At 46.2% G+C, this 17,996-nt stretch overlaps 1 protein-coding gene across 8 annotated transcripts in view; it reads right to left on the bottom strand.

The window, feature by feature from the left end:
- The window catches only part of SRGAP2 (SLIT-ROBO Rho GTPase activating protein 2), an 82,706-nt gene that overhangs the window by 26,995 nt on the left and 37,715 nt on the right, over positions 1-17,996 (bottom strand). For 7 of the 8 annotated variants that reach the window (XM_048926094.1, XM_048926093.1, XM_048926100.1 and 4 more), the window contains 6 exons: positions 14,277-14,339; positions 11,251-11,466; positions 10,426-10,554; positions 6,059-6,283; positions 3,886-3,987; positions 2,901-3,098 (listed from right to left, as the gene is read on the bottom strand). In XM_048926094.1, the coding sequence (XP_048782051.1) occupies positions 2,901-3,098; positions 3,886-3,987; positions 6,059-6,283; positions 10,426-10,554; positions 11,251-11,466; positions 14,277-14,339 (933 nt within the window). The remainder of the gene's footprint in view (positions 1-2,900; positions 3,099-3,885; positions 3,988-6,058; positions 6,284-10,425; positions 10,555-11,250; positions 11,467-14,276; positions 14,340-17,996) is intronic. The other variant, XM_048926095.1, reaches the window with a different exon arrangement.

Below are 17,996 nucleotides of genomic sequence, written 5' to 3'. Positions count from 1 at the left end.
TCCGAATGCAGTGACAAAGAACTGAACTGCACTGCAGTGCAAAGAATGCATCAACCTCCCCCTAGGTGGGTGCAAACCCACTGCTCTGCCCATGCATATCTGTGTGCCATTCCTATTGTCTCACTGTGGAATCAGTGGAACGTTTGGCATCGTTCAGACATCTGAGGAGCTGTCAAACATCTCCTCCTCAGACGGGGAAATGGAAATGCATCACCGCCAGCTGAATGAGCAATCTGTTTCTCCCAGCTAAAAGGCTGCTACTGTGCTTATTCTCCCATTTAACCTCTCTCACCCCACTTCACTCGTCAAACACTGCGTCTGCCTCCACTCTGGGTGATACACAGCATTGGGTGGGGGGGAAACATGGCAAAACAAATAGAGATGCTATGGAAGTTGGGATTTGTTCCCTCGGAGAAACATTATGCAGTCACACAGTCACTTTTCCCACTTGCTCCTGATCTTTCACAGCTCTGCAAACGCCGTTTTTACAGTTCTTTCATCTCTTTGCAGCTCAGAACAGCATTATTTATCTCTGTTGTGCCGCAGCACATGAAATACCATTGTACAGTAGCCAGCCATATTATAATCAGCACATGTTTACACTCAATATACAGCTCAGGACACTGCAAACACCACGGACCATCCTTTAGAAACATGAGATACTTTTTAAACAAGAGCTAGAAACACAAACACAAGGAAAAGATTCTCATTGTAACACAAACACAAGGAAAAGATTCTCATTGTAACACAAGGTTCTGCTCCTGTCTTCAGCTTTCCCAACGTGATTCACTTTCTTCCAGTTCTGGTCTGGTATTGCCCAACCACACCATGAATCCTTAAGGGGAAAAATGGTATTTGTACAATGGGAGCAACCTGGATGCAAGCCCCAAGGGTACAAATCAAGAAGCAATATAAACACAAAGCTTGAACTGCTAAACTCCACAGTCTGTGTCCCTTTAGTTGATAAAACCAAACAGAAACATCATGAGATCCATCCCTTTTGGGCAGTGCCAGCACCTCCCATTGCAAAGCTTCAGCTTTCTGGTTGCTCCAGCAGCAAGCATGGGTCGCTATGGCAGAAAGAAAGCACCAGATGATGTAGGACTCCTCTGCAGCCCCCCTTTGCCAATACTGAATGTGTTTTCTTAACCAGTTACATTTTTGCACCAAATTTTGACCCCCCTTTAAACGTGTAAGTGGGGATGTGAGGATAAATGTGACTCTGGAAGGCGCCGAGCTGCTGCCTCACAGCCAATGTGAGGAGAGGAGAGGCAGCACAAGAAGGCTCAGCTCAAAATAGCTCCAACAGACGCTGAGCACATCGCCTGCCTATAGCAGAGCTGCAGGGATTGGGTTACGAGAGAGAAGGGAGGGTTCCAACCAACAAGGAGCACATATGCCATGTATTCCTCACGCTTCCTCATGCCTGTCGCTCTGCGCCCTGTCAGCAGAGCTCTCAGGAAACAAAAAAAAAATCAGTGATTTCAAATGAAGGCTTTCTTTTTTTTTTGGAAGGAATTAAGGATGCGTTCAATTCATGGCTTAGCTAAAATAAATGAAAACACTGAAGTATGGATGAACTCCTCAGGATTTCAGTTCTGTCAGCACAGTGGAGTCGGACACAACGCAGGAGAAACATCCTCAAACGACGTGATTTCCACATCGTAAGAACTGAAGAGGTGAAAATCTGCTGTCAGACAGGGAAGGTGAACCTTCACACCCAGCATCTCCTCAAATGCAAGCAGCCTGACACCTTCCCCACACCCTCACTCACACCAGTACTTTTCCAGCACAAGGCAGTGGGTGGGTGGGAGCACAAAGCACAGCCCAGCCCTTATCTCCCCACCCCATGGGAATAAGTCTCAGTGCTTTTCAGGCTGCAGAGAAGCACAGTTTTTTCTCCCTGTCCCACATCCTTAACTGCCTACAATCTGGAAAGCAAAGCGGTTCTCCTCCCCTTTGCCCCCCAGGAGCAGCTCTGAACAAGGCAGTGATTCAGGGCAGGGGGATCAGGTGCTGCAGGTGGGCCAGCAGGACACTGCTGCAAGAGCAATGAGCAGTGGAGGCTTGTGTAACACTTACCCATGTCCTAAGTATGCACTCACCCTTGGTAAACGTCCACTGATTTGCTGCTGCTGCTCCTCCACTGCTTCATAATCTTAGCACAGACACCCACCCTGTGCTGTCCTCTTCTGTTCTGAATACAAACCTTCCTTCTGCCACGGCCATCGCAGCATAAGTGCAACAACTTGCCTTCTGTGGAAAGCTGCAACTCGGTGCTATTTGATTCCTATCACTGCATCAACCTGTGAGCCCTGCCTGACTACCAATGCAACAACTGGGGCTTCCAGCATGGCTTACACTCTTGGAAGCCAACGTTTTTCTTTCACTTCATATTCTCCAGCACTGCATGCACACCGCGCTGCTCACGCATTTGATTTTCCCCTACACAAAGGGCGCCCTGCTGCACAGCCCTGCCCTCTCACCAATACCCATCACACCCCGAAGCAGCTGCTCCTCACATCTCCAAGGCCTGAAAAACCCATCTCAAGCATATTTCTGCCAGCCCAATGGCAGATCAGCCTGGTGCCTGATGTGGCAGCTTTGGAGCAGCACGCTGCTGCAGCTTTGCCCTGTTGATAGCTGTTTTCCCCACAGACAGAGGAGAAATCAAATTTTACACGATTTATCCACACTAAACTTGCATCAACAGACAAACATATCCCAGTATACTTGTAAAGAACTCAAAGCAGCTCTTTTTACAACCTAATATGCTCACTCTGCTTGTCCAAAATCAATTACAGAAGCACTTTTGCAAGATGATAGCATTATTTTGCTCACTCCTGCAAGCATAATTCTAAAAACATTATACATGCTCACACTGAAAATTAACTCCTTACTGTGAAATAGAACTGCTCTGTCTCCTGCTGGTTGGCTCGTCTCTTGGCAATGCTTGGTTTGCTCATGAAGGTTTCTGATACAGTGGATTTAACAGACTCCATGGAGTTGCTGTACTGAAAGCAGTCAGAGACATCAAAGTCCTCTATCGTGACTATGTCCTGGATTGTCTGCAGTGTAGCTTCCATGGTCTTCTTCACCTGGCCAGCAAGAATAAGAGAAAATGCTTGAGAAAATGGAGCTATGATGCAAGTGGGGAAACAAAGAAAGAATTCATGTTACTGCAGAGCATTTTACTGATAAACAAGAATTACTTCTGAGTCGTACATGTGAGCTGTAAGTGAGGTACAAGTTGTGCTCATTAACAGAACACCATCCCTACAAAGGAAGGCTTGGTGCATGCTGAGCATGCGGTCAGACAAGGGCTGCAACCTTACAGGCTGAGGTGAGGAAGGGAAGCAGGGAAATTTAACCTCAAAGCAAGGAGTTCTGGAAGAAAGAAATAAACATCTTACTTCTGTAATTACATCTATTGGGTGTAACAGAAACGTGAGATTACAAAAAGGCTTTGGTGCACTGCAAATCTTTGCTGAGGGCCACAATCAGCCTGTTAGACAAAAAGGGGCTGCCCATTTTGCCCAAGAACTCTCCTCATCCTAGATGACCAATTAAACCAAAATTAGCTCTTACCTTCCGTTATTCACTGACTTCACTTTGAAGCATCACATTTAGCTGTTCCTCCTTAACTAAAACCACTTCTATTGAGTTAAGGACGGGGAAAAAAAGGGTGAGTGCATATTTTAATGGCTCCCCTCCATGCACTCAGCCTTTATGCAAAGTCACAACTTAACACACTGCTGCCTTACTCTTGAATTTCACTACAAATCTTCATAGAAGAGGAGCACGACAACTCTGTTCCTCCTTAATTAGCTGCCACTGCCCTCTGGAAACGGCAGAAGCGTTGCTGATTTGGGTCAATTAACTCACCTCTTCGTTTTCTATCTTCAGTGTAGATAACCTGGACTGCAGCTGCTGGCACCTCTGCACTAACTCGCTCTGCACCGGCTGCTGGGCACACAGCTGGGACTCCTGGAAGGAAAGCAGCACTGATTGCAGGAAAGCCACCATCAACAATAGTTTAATTACTTCATTATTATTAACACCCCCCCCTCCAAAATGCCTCATAAAAAACATTTATCAGCTGCCAACTTCAATCAGAGAAGAGCTTTCTACCAAATTCCAGTCCACTCCTCCATTGTCCCAAAGTTAATGAGAAAGAGAGAGGGAGAGGACATGAAGATCCATAATTAGCTAGAAAAAATTAGCTGGTTTAAGTGATGTGAAACAGTTCTATCTTCTGAAAGCCTGGAAGTGCTTTATCACAGCAGTTAGGCTGCATCACACCCCAAAACCCCCAGGAGAAGCAGGCGAGCTTGTATCACACCATGAATTGGGTTCTGTGAGCAGAGCATCTCAGGCACGACAGGCACAGGGCATACAAAAGGCACACAAAATCAAGCCAGGGGAGTTCATAAAGAGAGGAACTGGTCAGACACCTGTGGAAAATGCCTGAACTGTGGATTGCCTTGTGCTGTTAATAATTAGCCTGCCATTACAGCATGAGGCAGGAAAACACTGCTCTCACTGTACATTATTATTATTATTAGAGTCTGATTAATGCATGTATACAATCGGACAGTTAATCTGGCACGAGCAGGACCACTTCTGCATCTATCACATTTCATTTGGCCTCGAGAAGGGCTGTGATAAACGATTCTGTCAACGTGAGCTGGTAGCAGTGACAGCGTGCAGGCTGTTCTTCTTCCCCCTATCTCACAGCATATTCCCAATGCATGGGAAAACCAAGCAGGTCATTTGCACTCTGAGGGACTCCCTGCAGAAGGCTCCTCCTCATCTCTGCCTTCAGCAGTGACTGCATTTGTTGGAACAAAAGATGAGGCAAGAGACCTTCCCTGCAGTTTTTATTGACTATTCAAGAGAAGAATCTAGAACTCTAATTGACCTAAAGTCATCTATGGTACATGTGTTCCTGTTTATGTTTCTGAGCTGGTTTCAGCTTATGTGATTTAAACAGCTCCCAGCCACGTACCTGCAATCTTGATAAACCTGCAAAGAGAGATTTTCATTGCCAAAAATGAAAATCCTTTGGCTGCCTTGTCTCACAGTGAACACGCACAAAGCACCATTATAAACTGCTTCTGCTCTAAGGTTACACACCCACATGTCCCAAAAAAACAGCCTTACACCTTTTATCTGTTGTCCTTTCTGAGGCATTTGCAGGTCTCTGGAAATCAGGCTGGGTCACAGAGATAGATGCTGATCACTGACTGGCTGTGAAGCTTAAAGTTATGGGATTACTGACACAGACAGAAAAATAATAGTAGTAATTAAAAGCAGACAAACATTGCTTCTGGGAAACCACCGCTCCGTTTCAAAGGTCTCTGCAGACACATCACCTGCTACAAAGGGATTCATGAGACCAGAAGCTCAACCCAGTTTTACCCAAATTGGAGAAGGTGGGAAGGCATCCAGGAGATGGTCATCTCACTCCTCTGGGAGCCTCATGGCGCAACAGTTATTTAAAAGCAGAATAAAAGCTGCTTTATCTACCCAGCAGGCTGACTGATACCTTGGCAGCACATGCCCAGGTATTATGCTTTCATCTTTTAACCCACATAAGCTATCTCCTTTCATCTTCTTAATAATGCCACCAGCAAAACTAAGCAGCTCCATGAAATGCCAGAGATGAGATCACCAAACACATCAACAGCAGCCAGCTTATGGAGCACCGAACGAGTATGTCTTTCAGATCACACTTCAGATCTCTCACTTCAGAGCCTGTCTCAGGGTGCAGGAATTAACAACGGCCTGAAGAATAGGTTAATGCAGACAGAAAACATGTTTTTAGCACTATATTTAATTAAGAACTTCAGCCTTCAGGAGCTGTGACAATGCAGAAGCGAGGACCGCTTGCATTCAGGCATCCACCCCATCACTTCTTATCTCCATACCAGCTCCCTTTCGCAAGGCTCCCCTCTGCCTCCCAAAAATAGAGGCCAGCAGCTGGCCTTCCAGTGCCTCCATCTATCAAAGATGAAGGAAGCAGACAGGCAGAGCTGGAGCAGCAACACAAACTGACCATGTCACCCATATGCGGCTGAAACTCAAACTTCATGGGCGGGCAGAAGACGTTGTTGTACATCTCCATCAGGCGCTGCTTATCACTGTTGGCATCCAGGTTCTCAACAGCATTTTCAATGGCATCCAGACCCTCGTGCTTGGACTGCTCCAGGTTTAGCTCAGCAGACAAGAATGTCCTGAGAGCTCTGTTGAGGCTAGCGTGGTATCCCAGGTCACAGCACTGCTGGAAAAACACACAATTCCATAAGTGAATAAGTGAAGACAATCTGAAACTGAAGTTAAAACGTGTTTGAGGCTGTAAGTCATAGAAGCAGCTGACAAACTGTGGTTATTTTATCATCTTCTGAGGACCAGAGCTGTCTCCCAGCCCATGGATCACACAGGCATCCTGACTCGAGGTCTGGAATTGTCTCTACACCGACCTCTGAGCCCATAATCCCACGGAAATTTCTATTCTGTGTTAATAGTTTTGCTCCAAGACAAGCAGATCTGAAAGGATTTTAACATTAGGAGAGTTCTCATGGAGCACCAGAGACCCCATTTTATTCTGCTTAGAAAAGGAGCACCCTGGAAGTGGTGCATCCCAAGGTACAGCAGTGTCTTTTCTTCCAATTCTAACTCTCCTTCCAGGCCCACTGAGAGCACTCCAAAGCCCTTCAGTAAATTTATTCTCAGCAAAAGGAAAACAACGCACTGAAATACTACAGGGGAAAAAAAAAAGCAATACAAAAAAACAGCAAAGCACAGGATTTGCATCATCTGCAAGGATCAATCTGCATCTAAATTATTCCACCCAGGATACAGAAAACCGCTCCACTCGGTGTACTTCAGGGAGCAAGAACACAACCTGTACAGTCACAGGCAGAAAGAAGAGAGCCATGCAAAAGCCAGCAGTGGCTGGCAGGGCTGACTTCATTGCTGGGGTGAAACAAGAGCAAAAATGCTCAAGCAGAGAGCGGTCACGGTCAAGAATTTCCTGGCTACTGCTGACATGAGGATGATGTCACTGGAAGACAATCGAGCAGCTTCATCTCCACCACGACTGCACAGCCAAGTATTCATGTATTGTGAGGGAGAAAGGAGCTTTTCATGAAAAAGCCCAGACTTTTGAGGCATCTAATAAAGTGAGTGAGAAAGGAGTTCCACCTTCTTGGAATTGCAAGCAAGATTACGCATGCTAGGAGAATATCCAGAAAGAAAGAAAGAAAGAGACCATCTGCTTGATTGCTGTGCTGCCCCGTAAGCAAAATTCAGATGAAATCTCCTCAGCCATCATTTGGGGCTCATCACTGTCATTGTGCATGAATGTGGAGGAAAAAAAAAAGAGAAAAAAAGGAGAAAAAGAGGAAAAAAAGGAAGGGGTGGAGGGAGAGAGAAGGGAGCCACTGACTGGGGGCCCATTCCCTGCTTTTTCTGATTTGCCACCAGCAGTGCCTGGCTCCTGTGCCAACCAGCTGCAGCAGCCACAGGGCCTTGCAAAAAGAGCAGCGCTCGCAGTGAGACTGGAGGCAGATAATTAAAGGACACTGCACTCCATCAGAAACAACAGCAAACAGCCCTAAAAGATGTTTGAATGAGATTTTGCACGTGTTGGGGATAAGCAGCCGTTCGAAAGCTCCCTTTTATTTTGGCACACAGGCGATTCTGCCATTCCTGCAGCAGATCAGAGAGCCAACCCACGAGAAGCCAAGATGCAGCCACATAAGAACGGGCTCAGAGCACACAGGAGCAGCCCGTCCTTCCTCCAAGCAGAGCAGAGCTGCTCAGAGGAACCACCGGGACTGCAAAGTCAAATGAGAGTCAATATTTCATGGCCCACCTCACAGAGCAGAGCCACATTAAGATGCCAAAGGGTTTTAGCTTTATTTTATTGAAGCTTGTGACAGGGAACGTTTTTCAGCCCACTCCCTCGCTTTGCTGTTTCTCAAAGTCCAGCACACCCTGTTTATGAACCTATCTGCCTTGCCATCCCCTCTGCTGGGTTACATAAATGTTTGATGGAATCGCTCTCCGAGGAAATCAATTTTTTATAAGAATTTAATGATAACTCATTCACATTCACTTCCCAACATGACAGCTGATTAACCCTTCTCCAGTCAGAGGCCTTCAAAAACCTCAAAGCAGAAGAGTCGAGGAGAGAGTTAAGAGCCCTCTGTCTTAAAGCACCATCTCCATTTGGAAGGGGGAAAAAGGAATTCAGTGAGCAAACAGCATAAAATCAGCTTCAGGACTCGTATATCCCATGCATTTTAAAAGATGTTCTGTCCCAGTGACCCCTCCAGAAACAGGAGATATCTGTTAATATCTCTTCCCCATTACTGCAATGTTTCATTAGCATCAAAGAAGTGCCTCCATCCCCAAAGTCGGGAGATTCAGAGCTCTGCCAGCTTATTGCTTTTAACTCACACTGAAGCAGCAAAGTGCTGTTATCCTTCTGTGAACACAGGTTTGTGCTGTGCAAACACGACGAGTTTGAAGCCATTTGGCCTAACAGAATCTATTTGTAACTTTGAAGATTGCTTTTCTATTATACTTGAAGCTGTGGTATCAAACGATTTGATCAAGGACAAGAATTAAGAGCTGACTTAAAAAACCACCATATTTTTATTTCAGTCAGATGCTTCTGATAAACATCACTGGCTCTCGTTGTCAATTTTCGGCCCTTCAGATCAAAGCATTAATAAATCCATATTCACTGTGTCTTAGCAGTGAGACACCTGGGAGCACAGGAGATGCAATTCAGTTACATTCCATATCTTCCCCTGCCTTCTGTAAACACAGCAGATAACACTTTTCTTTTAAAGATTTGAGAGCTTACGATGCTCTGTTAAGAGGGGGGGGTTTAGAAGGGACACAGAACTGCTCTTGGCCACAACAGCTGCTGTCGAGGAGCAGTGGCAGATCAGTGCACTGCAGTGTGGGTTCTGGTCCTGCACCACTGCCTGCAATGCCACAGGGATGGCTGAGAGCACCCAGCAAAAGGAGCACTGCCTTCAAAGCTGGGTAACCCATATCTGCCAACAAACTACTTCAAATCTCAGGTCTGGGTTAAAATTTGTCTGGGGTTTATGAAATCCAAACCAATTCCTTCCTATGCGATCCATGAAAACACACCAAGCGCAGGCTGATAGCAGGCAACACATCTGCAATACCTGGGGGAGGATTTAAAGAGAAGATTTCCAAAACAAACATTACAAAACATGATATTTTGAAATAACAGTGTTTCTCAAAGCTACTAACACAGGCAGGCCTGTCCTCCAATGGAGGGATTAAAAAACGATAATCTAAATAGCTAGTAAGTGCACCTTGTGTGATTTTACAGTCAGCTGAATTGGTGTATGATGCACAGCGTTGGGTGCTGTGCAGCTGGCTGATTAACAGCATCCAGTGACCTTCACTGCCTGCCACAAGACATTTCTGCCAGTTATCCACCCACCCACAAAGAAACTTCCCTCTACAACAGTGTTCTGAACAGGGACTGCAGTGGGCTGAGCCTGGTGGACAGAGGAAGACCCAGCAGAAGCCCCAGACCCAGACATGGCACAGTCAGTGCGTTTAGAACTCCAGCTGTGCACGCTGAAGCGGAACAGTTGTGTGTTTGTAAGAAATGCTGGGATTCCTAACAGGCTTTCAAGGGTTTTCAAAGAGCAGAGATTTATTTTCTTGCTGTGCATCTTACCAAGAGCAGAACTAAGGCCCATGGAATGCTGAGGGCTTTCACTTGGCTCCAGAGCAAAGTCTGGGGGCAGCTGGGGAACGAGTTCCTTTCACGCCATCCAGAACTGCTCTGACAGTGCTCTGCAGTCCCACAGACAGGAGGAACACATCAGGCTCCTGGTAGATGAGGGTATCAGAGAATGGAAGCTCTGCACGGCACAGACATCCCTCTCTGTCAGACCCGCTACCCAACGCAGTCGTTTGAAATGGATGGAATTTTTCAGACACAAGTTCAAGTTACTTTTAGGAAATGCTCCTGCCCTCGATTTCCTTCACCAGCTGCCATACTGATTTTTATAGTTAAAGATCTCCTTTTTTAAAAAACACACTTCTGAGCTGAGGGTTTGCTTAAAACAACAAACCAATGTCACACCGAAACCGTTTCATTTTAACTAAGCAACTTTTTCTTCTACACATCTCAATGCCAGGTGTATTGTGCAAGCTTCTATGTGTGTAACAGACTGATTAAAACACCTAAGAAAAGCTCACTTAACAGATTAATGACTGGTTATCGTGGCTGTTACTGCCATCACTCCACAGCTGCAGGGATGTTGCCAGCTGTGTACATACAGCGTTGAAGGAGGAGAGACACACATGAGGGTTAATGGCAATGATATTCACCATAAGCACCCGAGCAGCAGCACTTACATCAATGAGATCAGACAGGTCATGAATGTAATACTTGAAGACAGATGCATTCGTTGCTTCCAGAGCCAGCAGATATTCATTTCTTGCCTTAATAGCCTTCAGCCTATTTTCTGTGTACTTTGCTTGGCGCTGGAAGAGAAACCAACAACAGAGCGAGTTCTAAAAAGAGGCACAGCAGCAACAGGAGCATTCTTAGTAACACCAACCAGAGCGAGGATACCGAGCAGATCTCACCCTGCTCACACGTTGCTGTTCACTTGGGCTGCACCCAAATCAATCCCAAAATAACACTGCACCTTCTGCTGCCTCAGATCTCCGTGCTGAGCTGCCCACCTGCCTGGCTGACTGCAAAGCACCTGCTCTGCATGCAAGTCACCTTGGGAGCACATGCCTCCCTGTACGCAGGTCAAGCATTAAGCTGGCATGAACATTAAACAAAAGAGACAGCCCCAAATCTTGCACACAACACGCTCAACCTGCTGTAGGGAACCTGCTTTGGCAGGGGGGTTGGACTCAATGATCTCTGGAGGTCCCTTCCAACCCCTACAATTCTGTGGTTCTGTGATTCAACGTGGCTTCCAAGCAAGCAGCTGTTGCTTTCATACTCTGAGCCTGTTTTAACGTTTGGGATGTGCCTGCAGAACCTGGGATAATGCAGACAGGCATTCAGTTATCCTAAGACAAACGCGATGCCAGCTTTCACCTTTCCTTAATCTCAGTGTTGAGAATTTGTGGAGAAATTTGCATTTTCACACCACCCCCCTGTGCTGAGCTGCTACAAAGGCCTCCTCCTCACGCACAACACAAGCAATGCAGTGCAAGTACCTTCTCCTTCATTTTCTCTATTTTCTTGACAGAGCTCCGTCGGACGTGTTTCTCTTCAAATTTGACATTGGAAGTCGAGTCGGGGGAGCGCGGCGTCTGCTTTTCCTCTTGTTTCACTGACTTCCCAATCTGTTTTTCTTCCTGCTTCTCTGCCTCTTTCAGTTTGCTCTGAGCGCTGATGCTGTCAGCGTTGTACATGTGGTAGGTTTTCATAACCTGCAAAGGATGATACACAGGAGTTGCAGTGCATCACATTGGATTTGCTCAGGAAGAAGCAAGCTTACCTAACCAGCACAAGTAACCAGGCACAAAAGCATCCTGCCTTCCACTGATCTGCACGGCCAAACCTCAGGGCAGAATGGTTTACATCTAACTGGAAAGCATCACAAGCAAGGGAGGAGGAAGAAATCCTCAGAAAGAACCTATATGCCTCAACGTGAGAATGTTTGTTGAATTTTGTGGTCAAAATGGCAGCTTTCTTCAACATAACTACATTATGATAGCTGCCCATCGTGTTTGATTAATGGCCAAGCATCACACTTGGCCAGCAACCAGCAGGTCAGATCCGGCTGCTGACTGGAGTTGGAAGTATGTAAACTGGCAGAATAATGGGGGAAATTTTGCATCTCAACAAAGCACAACAAAGACATGGAAGTGTGGCTCTCAGCACAAATCCAAAATCAAAGTGGATTATTCTGCAGCTGCTTCTTTGTTTAATTTTGGCATGCGCCTTCTTGTACAATCCAATAACCCCCCCCAAAAAAGGCTAAATTCAGCCTCCTTACTATTCAAAGAGAATTACATGCCAAGGCTCACAAGTGATGGCTTTTCATCACCAGGTAGGGGCTCCAAAGGGATGTTATCAGTCATTCCTCGGGGTGAATCAGTCGTTTAAACATCACAAGTCTCAAGGAGCTGTATGCAAATCTATGGTCTGAACATAACTGCTGCAAAAGCAACTCAAGGTTCAACTTGTTTAAATCTGATTTGATATGAAAAAGCACTTCCAGCCTTATCTAATGACAATATTAATAAAAGAGTGAAGCTCTTTTGCTCAAGGAGACCTGGAGCTCCCACTGCACAGACAACTTCTATCACAGCTCTTTTATTTATGTAGTAAATGAACAGGTCGAAGATAAAAGACTCCCCAAAACAAAACATCCTTGTTTCAAAGGACATTCACATCCAATTTTGCATTAAGAAAACAGAACTAAACCAAAGGGCACAACGTACAGACTGGCAGTTTTACCCATCATTACAAAGCCCTTCATCTCACATACGGACACCAAAATGAGCAGCTCTAATTTTGATTGCGTGCCCCAAACTGCACAGTTGCATAAATACACCCCCAAATCCCAGCTCTGATAAGTACCCACGTGCAAATAGTTTTAGAGGAAAACCTATTTATAACTATTCCACCTCAGCCTGAACTGTGGCACAGCTCCCCATAAGTAGGATGCACGCTCCATCTCCGCGCAGCAATCAGCAAAGGTTCTCACATACAAAGAGACATTGTATTTAAACATGAAAGAAGACTGTGAACGCAGCCAGTATTAAAGAGAGACTTTCTGAATAATTTACACACACACTTTCAGCTACTGCATACGCTCGGACTATAAAGCAGGCATTTATCATAACAGATGCAAAGCACTTTCTTTTCCTCTGTCACTACAAGTGGAGCTGGCAGAAAGCAAGGGAAGCAGAGACATGCAGTCCAGTTTTACTGCTTCCATCTTGCTGATGGGGCCACAATGGCAGCCCCAGGCCTGGCAGGGGGTCTTAGCAACTCCTCCCTGTCACCACAGTCAGCAGCATGAGACAGCTGAGAGACAACTCACAGGTAGCAGCACTCTGTATTTTATGTGTGTTTGTATTGTTACGGACATCCATTCTGCTGCTGGCCCTTCAGATACCCAGCAGAACAAGAGATGAGTTTGTGGGAGTGTTCCTGGCAGCACCACTAAGAGCAGCCCCAGAAGCCAGCAGGTACTGAGTCCAGCAGGAAATCTTCCAATGCAATCAGCCTCAGTGGCAAACGTGGCACACAGAGGTGATCTTTTCCTACTTCTTAATGCCTTTTTCCCCCTCTAAGGCAATATTTGGTTTTGATACTGGAACGAAACAATTCTCTTCTATTTGTTTTGTTGATATGGGCAATTCCAAGAACGCTCCCCATCATGTTCCAGCTTTGATATTAATACAGAATTTCATCACAAGGTGATATGAGCTGACCCGAGAAATATCCCTGGGTCTTCTTTTGAAAGAGTGAGGAAAAGAACACAGATCTCAGCACAATGACCCAACGTGTCATTAAGGAGGCATCTGAGCAATAAACCCACGAGTAGGTTCTGCTTTTACAACAACTTGCTTGGTAACAGCTACCAAAAGGAGCAAATTTAATCAAACAACAGGCACTTCCATTCATCTGTGTGAGAGGAGCAGTCCCCAAGCAGTGCATGAACTTTCATAAACACATCCCCCTCTGCTTCCCAAGGCAATGCTTTTCTTGGTGTCTCCAATGGATATACTGAGAAGCAAAACACACAGATGGAGACTATAACTGTAAAGGGAGCTGTGCTGCTGAAAGAGCTGAGGAACAAACCAACACAGCAGGCTCCTCGCTGAACTGTGCTGTCCTTTGTGTGCTCATTTCCAGATGCAGACTGCTCAAAACTGCTGTGCTGACCCAATTCAGCAACCTGACCTGAACAAAGATTTCCGTGCATTTGAAAATAACTCTAAATCACTCTCTGTAACAGCAGCACTACGGCCAAAGGTGGCTGTGTGTGAAGGTGGGATCTCTGGGAAGCAAAGCCAACACTGACAGAGCTGAAGCAATACGAAGACAGACTGAACACTGAGATTGATGGCACTGCATTCACTGGTGTACATTGCTGCCTCCAATCACAGGGACTGCAGGAACTTATCAGCACTGGTGCTCAGGCTGTGCTCTAACAGCAAACTGGGAAAAGGCCAACGCTTCTTCCTTTGGTCTGAAAAGATGCCAAGAAGTCAATTGGATTTACCGTGTAGAGTTCATTCAGGACCTTTATCAAGTCTTCCTGGAGCTGCAATCCCACTTCCTTACTCTGCAACGAGAACAGAGAAATGAAAGTTAATTGGAGAAGATGGCAGAAAGGCAGAGGAAGCGAGCACACTCTACATCCACAGATAATCGAGGCTCAATTAAGTGCTATACTTATACTAGCAAATCCAGCAGCTGCTCAGCCCAGAGCCACTTGTTTGGTCAAACTGCACAAACAATAAACTGAAACATTGCACAGGGCTGGCCAGAAGAGCCTTACAGCACAGAGGCAGGGAGATGTTTTGATAACATGACATTGTCGTCATCACAGGCCTGGAAATACCTAGATTTTCTGATCTTTGCAGGATGGAATAAGATAACACAGGACAGCTTGGTATGCACTGGAATATGGAAGCTCAGGAAACTAAAGCATCCAAATTTAGAGATGTATCCAGGAGGGAAACCTCACTGCAGCGTCTGCCAGCTCCTGCTTGATGTAAGATGCATGCACAGCTAGAAAAACTAACAGACCTATTCCCCTGATTTAAGAGGGCAGCAGACAATCTTTGGGATACTGAGATGGAAGCAGCAAATCTGTCACAGGAACGGAGACAGAGGTGCACAGCAGTGCCGTGCGATGCTCCGATCCAACTGGAGCTTGTTCTGACTCTATTTGAAGCCTATACGAGCCCTCAATCTATTTCTGAGCACAGCATCAATGTCAAATACATCTATTTTTTAAACTACAGTGAGTACATTACCATTTAGCCATAGCAATATAACTCACTCTGTCCCAGAGGCACTTGTATTAGTGAGCTGTGCAGGACGGCCTTAGGTTTAACAGCTCCAACCTGTTCCCTTTGCTGCAACAATAGAAAAAACTGCAGGTGGACACGAGGGGCTGTCAAAACCAGCTGCCATCCAAACCACCCTGCAGCCATGCCTCAGATTTTAAGTATGTATTTGCTTATTTAACTTCCCTGCAAGGCAACAAGCAGCCAATGCTTCTGCGTCGCAGTTGGAGGCAACTGCTGCACAAAGGGCAAACGTTCAGCTCCAGTTAAATACAAGAGGAACAGATTTCTGGTTTTCTAGTACAGGTTAGTGAAACGCCCCAAGACTCACCCTTGTGATTACCAGAGGATGGCACCTCTGTATGCAAAGCCCTCTTTGAAGAGGCACTCCTGCACACAGCACAGCCTGCATGCAAAGAAGGGCGAAGCTGCTTCCCTAGTGACTTCAATGGTATTAAGCTTTCTTCATTAGAGATGGGATTTCATGCTAAAATCTCTGCCATTTGCATTCTGCAGAAGGAAGGTGATGCACAGAGAAAGGCAAAGCCCACCTGTAAGGCCCTGTGATGCCTGCCACGAGGAACAGATCACTCAGGGCACACAGACACACCTTCATGCTTTACCTTGTTGGAAGCAAACCAACCCAACCACTGAGGTTCACAGCCATCCCAGTGCTCAGGCTGCACTGCCCCAACCAGGAGCAGCCCCAGCAAGGATCAGCCATGAAACAGCTCTAGACATGCAGCCCCAGCTGTGCCACCTTTTACATTCTAAAATCTGCCTGCAATTTAACAGCTCTCATCATTCCGAGGTGCAGGAAGGACAAAAGCACACTGAATTCCACTTCCTTGGAGGTTTTATTAATGAAAGACATCCGGAGCAGCTACTGGAGGAAGTAGGGACAGAGCAGACGTCTCTTCATGCCAGCAGGACTATTCATAAGATAAACAGGTTCAAACAATCTAATAGCTACATTTTACCCATGCTTTCCCACTAACCAGAAAGCACAACTGCATTTACTGCCAGTTACTAAAACAGCAATTTTCACATTATTACCACTGCCCACTAAGGCAGTATTTGCCTGAATGCACCTCCGTGCTCCACAGGTTTTAGGCATGCAATATTTGCTGGGTTAAGCAAATTTGATAGGTTCAAGATGATTTATGCCTCCTGACTGAGGGAAAGATTAAGAGATGTAATGCAAACAGACAAACCCATACTTAACCCGTACTTCTGGCTATGATATCAAGACGGCATTAAAGCACATGAAAAAATACTGATGGATTAAAAAGCAAAAAGATATGATGTAAAACAACCCATCTTTGCACAAGCAGCAGCACAGGTGGGAGCCTGAGTGCTTGGTGCTCTCCTGTGCTCCAGCCTCACACACTGAGACCTGCTGCAGGTGACCTGATGTCCTGTTGGGAAGATGAGCACCTTCCTTTTCCTGAGTCTTTAATTTAAGGGTTTAATTTAAGGAGAAACGGATGATTCCCAACCTTGCTGTAACCATTCCTGCATTCCTTCCATCACTGACTGCAGACAGAAGCTGAAGCTGCTGCTCACTGCTCTGCCTTTGTCTCAGCGTTGGGTGATGGATGGAAGCAATGTGCTGGGCCTGCCTGCCCCAAGCTCAGTGCTCATCACACAGGGGGGAGCTTTTCAGCAGCATGCTCCATTCACTGCACTGCCTGAGCTGCCTTGGCCGGACCCACTGCCCTCCTCTCACCTGCTCTTCTCAGCCCATTTGCTCCTTTCTCACATAAAACTGCTCATTCATTCCACAAACTGCTGAAGCATCAATTATGCTAGGTGGAATAAAGTGAATATTTTAATGCACAATCGGGTTGGAGACGAAAGGAAGAAGCGTAGGAGCCAAACTGTCAAAACACAAAACTCTCTGCGTTTCCAAATGAGCTCTCAAGAAAGAAACTGCTGCACTTCCAGACTGCAAAAAGCCTTTCATTGAGCTGAAGGTAAGAGATTACAGGTGGCACATAAACGAGAGCTAAGCCATGAGCACTTAATGTTCCTCAACACAGATTCCAGCTGCTGAGGCAGCAAGGCTGAAGGTTAGCAGCAGCACAGCCGAGTTGCTAAGCAAGGTGATGGAGCAGCCCAAGAGCATCAGCCTCCACCAGTGGGGTGCTGCTTGCAAGCTGCCTTTCTCAAGCTGCTTTTGCAGCCCCAAAGCTGCCCCAAGTGTGCACACACACACCCTTGCACATACATCCATGCACACACACTCCTTTGTGTGCTGGGGCCGGGATTCCCAGCACACCATGCCAGCTCCTGAAGGCCTCTTTGTCCATCCCTCCTCCCCTCTAATTTAAGCAAGATGTTTTTGGAATTGACTGCAGCACAGCCTGGCTGTTCCGCATTCCACCCAACATTAACAACTTCAGCTCCCAAGCATTTCATGGGGGGGGGGGGATGATAAACAGGATTGCTGTCAGTATTTCATACCCTGCATCTCAGCAGCCCCAGATCAGAGAGGAGATTGGAGGGCTGCAGAAGCAGCACGCTGTGAAGCTCATGGATGCTTTCTGAACACGCTCAGCAGCACTGAGCAAGCACACCAAGAGCTGTGCTAACACTTATCTCATGCCTTGCACTGGGTGCTGTTGGCCCAGCAGCACTGCAGCCAAACCCATGTGTGCCCACAGAGCCGCCCTCTCACACTGCTTCTCACATCCCTCAGAGCAGAGAAAAGCAGCATGCATTGGTAGGGCAGTAACATTAAGAGCTCCAATGTTTTTTAAATTAGCAGTGGGAGCAGAGAGGAAAGCCTCACTGAGAGCCATGATGAGATCTGCAGAGTATAGAGAGGAACAAAAGGAATCCTATGCTGACATTACAGTCAGGGCACTTATACTCCAGTTCACATCTACTCACAAAGATTGTTAACAAGCAGGCATGCCAGGTAG

This window comes from Lagopus muta, chromosome 24 (assembly GCF_023343835.1).
Source record: "Lagopus muta isolate bLagMut1 chromosome 24, bLagMut1 primary, whole genome shotgun sequence".
Lineage (NCBI taxonomy): Eukaryota > Metazoa > Chordata > Aves > Galliformes > Phasianidae > Lagopus > Lagopus muta.
This window is presented reverse-complemented; position numbering and strand designations above follow the sequence as displayed.